General features: G+C 39.1%; 1 protein-coding gene across 1 annotated transcript in view; it reads right to left on the bottom strand.

Annotated features, from left to right (window-relative positions):
- APELA (apelin receptor early endogenous ligand) overlaps positions 1-7,564 on the bottom strand; it is a 16,178-nt gene extending 8,614 nt beyond the window's left edge. Inside the window, exons 1-2 of the mRNA XM_018558782.1 lie at positions 7,420-7,564; positions 135-224 (exon numbers count right to left, since the gene is read on the bottom strand). Of these exons, the coding sequence (XP_018414284.1) occupies positions 136-224; positions 7,420-7,495 (165 nt within the window). The 5' untranslated portion in view covers positions 7,496-7,564 and the 3' untranslated portion in view covers position 135. The remainder of the gene's footprint in view (positions 1-134; positions 225-7,419) is intronic.
- Positions 7,565-11,545: the final 3,981 nt, after the last annotated feature.

The following is an 11,545-nucleotide window of genomic DNA, read 5'->3' as shown; positions in this document are numbered from 1 at the left end:
ATAATTGACGATACAACTTAGAATACACGGACTATAATGACATTACAACACTATATGTCTTTTAAAAGAAAATCAAAATAGATGTACTTAGGGAGAGAAGGATTGTGATGGTATTAAAATTAGAGTAGATATACCTCAGGGAAAGGGCACTCTTGAATGAAGAGGCATGCATCTTTTCAGGAAACAGTTGTGCCTGTGTATCCTTCTGCGTTGACCAAGGTTTGCTGCAACAAATGAAAAACAAAATTTGAATTATTAATGAGTAAAGCCGGACATACACTGTTAGAACTTTGGCTGATTCACAGGAATCGTCTCAAATTCTAACATTGGGTGGCCCTGCAGGCTCAACAACAGTTGATTATTTCAATCAGGTCAAAAATTGCTGGTTGAACACTGTGACTGCAGCTGATTAGGGGGTGAACAAAAGAAATCTATACAGTGTATGTCCAGTTTAAAGCTGAGTATACACTACATGATTATATAAAATATGACAGATTCCTACATTCTCACTAAACAGTGTGAATGAACGAATCTCCTGCTGTGTCCACCTGCAAGCACCATTCAACCGACAATTTTCCAATACGTTCCTTTGGCAAATGTGGATGTAATGATCGACTTCTCTCGAGGGGATAGGGTCACCAACTGCCCCTGGTTTGGAGGGACTGTCCCTCTTTTGGAACCAGATCGCTCTGCCCCTCTTTTCTCCTCAGTTGTCCCACTTTGTGGACTGATGTATAGATCTGTATAAAAATTAAATATTTAACTACCAAAAGTGTCACACTGCACTAAAACTTTCATCCAACCTCTGAATTATTGCATTTATAATTTGAAAAAGCCAATATAAAGGAAACGTAGTGGGGTTTAGCAGTTTAACAAATATTTTGTTTGCATCAGGGCCATCCCTATAATGAGGCAGCTTGAAGCTACTGCCTCAAGTGGCATCTCTTTGGGTCACATGGGGGGGCTTTAGGCAGAGCAGCATGGTTGCTGCTGCACAATATTTGCAGTGTGTCTGCAGCCCCCTTTCTGGCCATAGCCTCCCATGTTGCTAAGAATCGGGCAGGGAGATGTGTAAGGGCCATAGACATCTCCCTGCCCAGCTCTCAGCAACCTGGGACGTTCTTTCCAGTGTCCCACCAAGCTCCTGGCAACCAGTGACCGCATTGCTGGTTAGAACGTTGCAGGTTGCAAAGGGATGGGCGGGGAGATGAGAAGCCCTTACACATCTCCCCCCCTGCTCCTAGCTCTTAACAGCATTACTGTCCACCAGCACCCCAACCCCCTCCCACTGATTGCGTACACCAACAGCACCTCCCGCCTCAGGTGGCACAGATACAAGGGACACCCCTGTTTTGCATGCTAATTTTTGGGGGTCTGTGTTAAAGGAGGGGGGTATATCAGTGCCTATATATGGTACACTCTTTCCCATCTCAGAAAGTTGGGAGGAAGAATTGGGCCTCAAGTATAATACTGGAGGACTGAAAGTAGAAATATTGACCATACTAAACATTTAAATTTTTCCTTCCTTTTCACTAATGCAGAGTACTAAGGGAAAAAGCAACAACCTAGTTGGTAAATTATGGCCATAACCTTTCATTTCTGTTCTCTGTTATATATATACAGAATGTGACTTCCTTCCCCCTGTTGTTTTAACTATATGCAGAATGCAAGGGTCCTGTTAAAGCGCTGTTGTAGAATGGATGGATATCAAATATTTAAAAATGTACTCTTAAAGGTAACATTGAGCAGGCCACACACAATGCAATCTGTTTGTTCAATTTATGCACGACTGTGTAATCCAAGGTCCCACCTATACAATCTATTCAGTTTGTATCAGAAGGACTTTTGCACATTTAGTCGTTGGTGAATCTTCACAACGTGTGTGTGTTTAGTAGATCTAACAGGATCATTGATTGATAGAGGATAGGAATATCTATTGGTACCTTTAAACTGAACAGACACTTTATTTATTTATTACAGGTACTCATGTAGCACTGGTAATTTACACAGCCCTTTATATACTGCACATTCACATCAGTCGCTGCCCTCAAGGAACTTACAATCTAAGTTCCCTATCTCACATGCATACATACAGGGCCAATTTATCTACCAGCTTATCTTTGGAGTGTGGGAGGATACCCACACAAGGACAGGGAGGACATGGAAACTCCTTGCAGATAGTGTCCTGACCAGGATTCAAACTGGGGATACCCAGTGCTGCAAGGCAGAAGCTCTAGCCAATAAGCCACTGTGTTGCCCCAACTTTTACATTATATATATTACTGCCATACACAGTCAAATCCCATTTTTGAGTATGAGAAGTGGTTGTGTATCATCTTGTGTAAGGCTTCCCAAGTGAGTGATAACTTTAGAAAATAAGATCACAATGGGTTTAAAGACGAACATCAGACTGTCTAACTGCCATTTTATGCCTATGACCAGCTTAGGACCACTGACGGTACCATTATGTTAGATAGTATACAATAAAGTATTTTACAGGCTGGCAGCCAAACATTAAGGGTTAAATAATCCAGTGGTTTCAAATAGTTCCCTCATTTGCATTCTCTTGTTTAACACATTGTGGAGGGATTGCATAGGAACAAAAGCTCTTTTTTTTGTACAATTACCATCAGCTCTGTGCATTTTGTAGTGTAGGTAGTATACAGAAGAAGAAAATGGCCACATCTGCCTGTATTGATTGTAACTGAGCTGCAATGTTTACCTAAGCCCAGGAACACCATTATAGATTGAATAGCTCATGCATTTCAACCTGTTCTAACTCCAAACATTACTAATGGCCAGAGCTGTTTAACCGCTTGAAGACCAGGTGTTTGGACCCCCTTCCTGGCCAGGCCATTTTTCAGTATTCAGCGCTGCAGTACTTTGACTGACATTTATTCCGTTATACAACCCTGTACTGAAATTAATTTTATATCATTTTTTGGGGACAGACAGAGCTTTCTGTCAAAACCACTGCGGGTTTTATTTTTTACTATAATTAGGAAAAATTACTGAAAATTTTGAAAAAAAAGTTATTTTTTTACATTATGTTAAGAAACATTTATTATTACCCAGTTTTTTGGTCAAACATAAAAGACGGGGTCACGTCGGGTAAATAGACACCAAACATGTCAAACTTTAAAATTGCACGCACCCGCGAAATCACAGAAAACTACCATACCCAACATTGGCCATAGGTGACGCTTTAAAAGCTTTTACCGCTCATCAGTTTAGTGTTATCAGTGATTGATGGCCCTAGAATGATTGCTCTTACTGTGACGTTCGCGGCGATATGTAACATGTGCGGCGTAATGGGCGCAATCGTCGTTTTTTCATGTATGCGCCCCCGGCGCATCTAGAGAGCTAAATGAAGATAGCTGTAAACATTTCTGTTTGTTTTCACAGGTACTTGTAACCCTGTCCCCATTTATATACAAAGTGAAATAGAAATTGGTTCTGCATATGAGTCATTTAAAATGCTAAGTAAATGAGATACATTGTGAAACCTTGATAATTGGTGTTAGTTGTGGTCCAGGAGTACTTAACCAATATTATTTTTAGTTTTGAGTACAGTGGGGAAGAGTTAAAATATCTGTCAGGTATTTACTGTGGCACTTCTAATCATGGGGGGTGTTTAGTCACTGGGACCAAAAATAATCGATTGCGATATAAAAAATTTCAGCAATTCTAACATTTCCTCACGCTACTAAAAATGTGTTCTTGTCTATCAAAAACAGCAGATCAGAATGTGTGTGGGGCAATACAGAGTTTGGCAAACACCCTTGACAGACCTCTCTTGGGAAGACAGGATATTTTTCGGCCAACAGTATACTGGTTCCCCAAAACAAGTATGACACCAAAAGGCTGGCCTTATACAATGCTTAAGAGATATCCATAATAAATGCCTCTCACACCAGTAAGCTGCACATGCACTATATCAGTTTTACAGACGAGTCACAGAAGAAACCCTGTGTGCATCCTGTTCCTTGAAACGATGGGCAGATGTCTCCCTACCCATTGTTTGCAGGGAGACATTTCCCCATCTATGGCTAGCCTAAGTATCCCCATAGCTGTACCTCCGAAAGACAGATTCTCATCACTTCCTGATCAAATAGGAACTGAGGGGAAATGTCACCATAAGGGACACAGACAGCAATAAAGATTTGACAGAACAGCTAACCCTTCCCTGTTCTGTCCAAAACAAAATAGTTTGCCTTGATTTGGGCTTTAACTGCCTTCTGTCTCTGCATTGATTTACGATATCCATGTATGTGAGATGATTGTCAACTGACATAGCCTATTAACAGTCCCTATGTCTATGGGCATCAACATACTCCCAGCCAACTGATCTCAGGGGAAATAGCCATTTTTTGCCAGTCATTATGATTTTCCAGGAGAGAAACATGGTGGCAGTAATGGCTTACAGCTGCCCCCCTAAAATGAATTAGGGCTAACTAAAGCGTTATGTTCAATTCACATTTTATCTGAAGGAAGAATAGCTCTTATGGATGTTTTACTAACTCTACAGTAGGTGCCAAGTGCATCCTTTATGGAAGCCACCAAGTCTGGTGCTTCCCATTGCCGTTCACCATTCAAATAAGTTATATACACTCATAAAAGCCTACCCTAAGTTTATTCTGCACGTGTATAAAGTGCAATAGACCCTAACTGGCCAGGTGGATAGCTGTGCAGATGCAAGCCCCTCTTTGAGCTACTGATTTCAATCTATGTTGATGTCTTGCTATTGTAATAGTCTTCCATCACCATTTGATATGCATTTAGTGTTCCACTGAACCTTTGTTAGGCAAGAGTCAGTATTCCACCCATCCTAAGACACATTGTTGAAGTCCTCTTATATAAACTCCTTCCTCCATACTCACTATTTTGTTATGCAGAGTGCAGCCCTTGTGTAACCCATTCATTGTGGGCAATAGCACTGACAGCACAGTGCCTGTAGCACAGGTGTTAGCCCCCATGAACATGCTAAATTTACTTAACCTACTAAAATGGGGTCATTTTACATAGTTGCTGTGTACAAGTACTAACTAATACAACCTAAGCAATAGATTGTGATGGGAATGTCTCTAAAATATCTCAACTGAATGTGTCTACACTACATTAAAGTGATGACCACTTTACAACATTGTTAGCTATATCTTGTGTTTTTAGCTTTATCCATATGTGTATATGTTAACACAGTACAAACTGTACTACATATACTATAAAAGAACACAGTATATAATGTTAGAATTTTCAATTGCGTATATAACAAAATCTGTATTAATCAGTATATGTAAACATATTCATATACTAAGCAATATATCTTTTTAAGAATTTAAGTGCTGCTTGTGAAATTGTGGAAGTGTTTGGATAAGAAACAAGTGATAATGATTGTTATGAACTGCAGACCAAGTTAGGCTTTCTATATATGGCTCAATCCTATCCCAAATAAGGCACCCTATACAATGCTTTAGTTTGTTGGCAAAATGTTTGCTTATGCTATTGGAAGCAATTGTTTTTACCAACAGGTAGTTTCCAGTTTTCCAACCCAGCTGATCTTTCTCCTTTTCTTTGAGGAGAAGAGAGAAAAAGGTGAACCATCAGTCTGTTGAATAAGTTGCACTAGTACAGCGGTGGGGCTTGGGTGATGGACAGGTGTCTTCAAAAAGACATCTGCCCCATATATAGCCAGTCTCTGTACTGGTTGCAGAACTAGAAAGTTTTTACTCATTAAAAACTTTAAACTGAAAATTATAACCTCTAGAAGTAAATAATATTGTACATAAAAATTACAAAAAGTAACTTTTTCTTCTTAGGCATCACTTTGGAAACAAGTGGTTGTCAAACTTCCCTTAGGTATCTGACATGCATCCATGTTAATATTTTGAAACAGTTTTTTTTTAGTTTTAAAAGTGCAAATCTGTAAATTGTGTTCACTTATATCTTAATAATTTAGTATAGCAGTTCCAGAGACTTTCAAGAGAGTTTCATTAGTTTACATCGTAGCTCTGATTTTCTTTTTTCATTTACAGGGTTATTCACAAAAGGGTGAAGAGTTTGGAGAAGGCAGGAGAAGTGAACAATCTAGGACAACATATCTGATTTGGAAGAATTTTCCAATTCAGCTCACTTTCCAGTTCCGCTATGTTGTCCTAGATTGTTCACTTCTACTGCCTTCTCCAAGTTCTTCACTCTTTTGTGAATAACCCCCTTAGTCTGAGTAAGAGTTAAGCACAAGTTGGCTTATAATAGCACATCTATTTTGACTACTTCCACTTGAATTTTACCCACCAATAATTCTCTAAACTGTTTCCAGATGCAAAAAAACTATTTTAAACACCATGATACTACTGAAAGATTAGCAAAAATGGACTTGAGTCATGTTTGCTTTGCATTTGCTTGAGTCATGCTGAGGTGTTATAAGAAATGAGGACACTTGCAACTTCCATTTTCAAAAATGATAATTTTAGTATTGTAGTAAACATTTAACTTGTATATTAAATCACAGTAATAACAATTCTTGCAATACCCAGATTTTCAACAATACTACACTCTCAAATTATAATCTAATAGATCAAGTGTATAGCTGTCTATAGACAGTGCTTTGCCAGATTTATGGACACTTCCTTGGTCACATAAAAGTAGAAAGTTTGCTCCATCTCAGTGTAAAAAAATCCATCTCAACAGATCATTGTTTGCTGATGATGCTGATCTATTGCAATGATTGCTAGATTTTTGCAGATAAACGATCTGTGGATCACACGCTCCTTTAAACCACTATATTCTGTCTATGTATAACTTGCACATGTGATTTTCACTCCTGGACACTAAATAATCTTATAGAGACAAAACGGGTTAAAAACTTAAAATTGCTAAAAATCTTATATATGATAAATAGTTGAATGATTATTTTCTTACTTCATTCAAGTCTATGCGGGAGAGGAGATTATTATCTAATACGGATGAGACTAAGTCACAGAACTGTGTAATCATAACAGGTTGAGCACTCAACTGCATGGCTACAAATCACTTGTGTAGCTGTTCTTATTAAAAGAAAAAAGTAATGTGATGCAAACAAAACAGTCAGTTACAAGAGATTTTAGGCACACCTGTAAGGTTAAAGATTACCAGTGCAAACTTATTGTAATCCTCCTTCAATTTCCATATGTATATACCAATTTCCAATCAATAATTCTATAGTATAACCACATTAGGTAACACATACTCAGAATATTGAGAAATACACAACTCCTCAATGGTTCCTATTTTTTGGTTGAATAACACAAAATAAACTCAGGATCTACAACAAAACAATACTTTCTATTTTATACAAGTCAAAATGCTAAAATAATACTAAATAGGTAATATATACAACAATATTAATATTGTTTGCCGTTTTCTTAAAAAAACAAATCTTACCTGGTCTCTGTCCATTTGCAAGAAACAAAGTCATAAGGATGATCAATAGAATGTAAAATAATTTCTGAAAATCCATTTTTTTTCTTCTGAAAAAGGAAATCCCAGTGAGATTTGGACCTGATGTACCAATTCCTTCAAAGCTGCTTACAACTAACTCAACTACTCAGAGTGGAGTGTTTGCTGCATATCCCTGTAAGGTTAATGATCACAGGAGACAAGGTATAGTGCCTCCCACTTTGTGCCTTTCCCTCTCACCCAGAGCGTGTCTCCTTTCTGCTTTCTCTATCCTTCCCTAGTTTCCCTAGATAAATACCAGTTCAAGAAACAAAGTTAACAGTAGCTGTTTGCCAGTGGATGTGGAATAAGAAACCAAAAAGGGCTCTTCCCTTTAAATACTTGTACAAGGAGACCTATGCAAACTAAGTCATGATGCTAGCACATTTGCAACTGTTTAACTTTGCATCTCCTATATTGAACTTATATACAGCAAAGCAATGGAAAGGACAGGAAGTCCCTCTTTTGTCACTATTTTAAATGAATCCTGAAGCACATATTTAAAGCCCTGATATGCTTTGTAAAGGGACTTGCTGCTCCGTTGGTTTATCTTTTACTGAACTAGCTGCAAAGTGGCATTCATTAAAAGCCTATCTGTGAGCAGTTAAACATAATCCCTGAGCATTGTGAGCCTGAATGGGTCCAGCCTAGCCTGAGATGAATAGCAGATTCACTGACCTATTGACAGTGTCTGCGTTTTTATCTAAAATTTTACCTCCCAACTTTAAAAAAAAATTATCTTCAGGAAGGAAATCATAATTTGTCAATATATGTGACTAAGGGATATTAAACATTCACTAAGCTATATACTGCTTCATTTGTAATTTGCTTGACTTGAATGACAAGTGCTGTGCTCACCATAATACCTTTTGTCCTGCAATGGATCCTCAATTTGTCTATAAGTGCTTGTTCACACCATGTCCCTTGCAACTGCATTTTTTGCCGTAGTGTGCAGAAAAATGCAGCTCAACCGACATGGTGTAAACAAGCCCTAATTTGTGTACCCCTCATAACATCCATGTCATGATTCAAAACATTACTTATTCTTATTTTCTTATTATTTTAATTGTAAGTTTGTTAGGAGAGAAAAGGATTGGGGCATGGTAGTGTTGGGCTGTTAATGGGACTGGTTGAAAACTCTTTGGCCCATTTCTTATGATCCTTACCAAATAATCAGAAAAAAAGTGTTTATAACTTAATGCGATCTCAAACAAGATGCCCTATCCAGTGGATGTACTTGTTAGTTGAGAAAGTGATGCAAGCTTTTAAAGCTCATTAGGGCTTATGAACATCAATGCCTTTAATGGGCACCTGTGCTTTGCCCATGCCCTTCTCAGTTGCATACTCACATTAATTGTATTAAATTTGTAATGCACTCTGGGCTCTGGGAGAGAACAGAGTAATATCTGTGATAGCTCCAAGTAGTTACTTGGAGCTTACACAGGGGGACGACTCTTCCCCACCCCATCTGACTGTGCTGAGTGCTCGAGCAGCAAATCACAAAGCACCAGTGCTGTCATATGGGAGGAAGGGGAGGTAGTCACATGCTCCCCCATGCCTGGAAGTACTGGGTATTTTTTTTCCTCTTGGCTGAGAGTAGGGGATAGAGATTTTTCGGTAAAATAAACTTTGTATGTCTTTTCTGCCATAAAACTGCTTTGCTTTTTTGCTATCAATTTATGTTTTTGTTTGCACTGCCTGTGGAACTTGCACAGTATAGTGCATACTCCCAGACCATGAGTGCTATAAATGGAGAAGGTTGCTCGGATGGTGTAAATCCTTGGTTCTCTACTGGTGGTTCATGACCCAAAAGTGGGTCGCGACACTGTGTTCATTGGGTCACTCTGTGCCTTCCACTTTTTCAGGTAAGGGGCCCCTCAGCTTCTTCCTAGCACAACACTGTCAGTTCGCCCACCAAGCAGCCATTCAAAATATGCTGCCCAGCGCTAAGTGTCAGCTTGAGGTGGGGTGGGATGGGGCTATGGCCGTGAGGGAACTCCATCCATTTGTGCATTGCTTACAGCTCCCTCGCATGTCCTGCAGAGGTGCCTGGAACAGAGTGACGTCACAATCTGGTCTTCCGGCATCTCTACAGGGCATGCAAGGGAGCTGTACAAGCAATGCACATATGGACAGAGCTCCATCACAGCACAGCAGCCCACAATGGACCCCCGTCTGAGGATCCATTCCAGTTCTCGTAAATTAGGGAGACTCGGTGGATCTTTAAAAAAAATAAAAAAAAAAAAAAATTTGGAGTGTGTATGTGTGTGTGAGAATGTGTGTGAGATTTTGTCTGTGGTTGTGCATGTCTGTCAGTGTGTTTGAGGGCCCGTTCACACTAGTACAGTGCGTTAATCACAAAGTCCCATGCGATTAATGCACTGTACCATGCAAATGCACCTACTGTGCATTCTGGTGTGGGAGGTGTGCTGCATTGCCATTCATTTGAATGGTACCCCAAATGCACCTCCCACTCACAGTGCGACTTGGGTCATGACCTAATGACCAAGGACAAATGTGGGTCCTGAGTTTACACAGGTTGAGAACCACTGGTGTAAATCATGCATAACTGCAACAGAGTTACATAATCACTGGCTTCCTAATGGACAAAAAGAGCAGACAATTCAGTGATAGAGAAGATGGCAGCGCTACTAATGGAGCATTAAAAGAGTGTATGGAGCTGTCAGCGCTAGAGGGGAGCAAACTCAGAGGTCAGTCTGTCATAATGTGCAAGTATGCTGTGTATACTTGTATATAATGCCAAGAACTCCTGCCCCTATCCTTCCCACCCCTACAGTTCCCCTTCAAGTGTTTCTTTTGTTTTGCCATGAATAGGGAAAATACAAGTTCATTTTGAAGCTGGCCACAAACTTTAAAATCTGATGGTACAACATCCTTTGGATTTACCAACAAAGTTGTAGAATAAATTAGTAGATATAAATTGAATATACAGTTTAGTCAGGCTCACATTGTTGATAAATATATAGGAGATTGTGCACAGATTGTACAGTCACTACTGTGAGAACTGTTGCTGTGTCCACTTTGCTGAATGGTCTCTAGCCTGTCATACAGCTAAGGACCACCATAGTTAATAAGGAAGTTTTCCTATGCTTTCTGTGCTATAACATCTTTGATATAGGCAGGTGTCATTAGAGGACCATGTGTGGGTGCTCCCAGTGCAAATACACCATAACAGAGTCAATACTCAATCCCACAGTGATGTAGTCTGAGCTTGTTGGAGCCAAGGTACTCTTGTGCAATAACATAATGTCACACCCATCCCAACATTATATGTGCGGAATAACAGGGGTTTTTGTGTAGTAATATGCAAACAAGGATTGCCATGTACAAACTTTTGTCAAAAGTGTAATATATTCATTTATACCATATTTCATGCACTTAAGTAAATACTTTGTACATTTTATGAGGGATTAAAACTGCACAGAGATTCATTTCTACTGTATATTCTGTAGCTGAATGCACATCATCCACAGCTGAAAAACTAGTAAGTACTAGTAAAAGTACTGTATGACATCCCAGGAGGCATGGCGGTCATTCCTTGCCTGGTTACAAACATGTCAAAGGATGCACATGTGCAGGAGTGCATGAGCCGATCAAACATTTCTTCCAAAGCAAAGTACCTGTGTGAAAAGCATTAGGTGGTGGCAGCTAGTCCCGGATTCTCTGACTCCACTCAGTAAAACTAAACAGTAATTAATTTACCAATTGCTGCTTATTTCTGAGGCTTACCAGATGTGTTTGCAACACTTTACCATTAAGCTAGTCATGCATGGTAATAGAAATCTAGGAAAGGAAAGTCATTTTGGGTTTTCTGTGCATGATGGATTTATGGCTACATGGCAATAATCTTTATAGATATTGAAATTATTGAAACTCTTTATTGTATTGAAATCTATAGATCTCTAATAAAGTCATGAGTATCTGCACGGTGCAGTAACATAATTAGATTTTGGTTTATTGAAGTCTTATTAGTGAAAGATTTCGAATTGGTTGTCACATGTTCCTGAACTTTGTATATTGCCCTGTCCCTTATTAAATAAAGGTAATATAC

The sequence above is a fragment of the Nanorana parkeri genome, unplaced genomic scaffold, assembly GCF_000935625.1.
Source record: "Nanorana parkeri isolate BGI_ZX_2015 unplaced genomic scaffold, ASM93562v1 scaffold358, whole genome shotgun sequence".
Lineage (NCBI taxonomy): Eukaryota > Metazoa > Chordata > Amphibia > Anura > Dicroglossidae > Nanorana > Nanorana parkeri.
The sequence above is the reverse complement of the archived record's forward strand: the minus strand, read 5'-3'. Positions and strand labels throughout refer to the sequence as shown.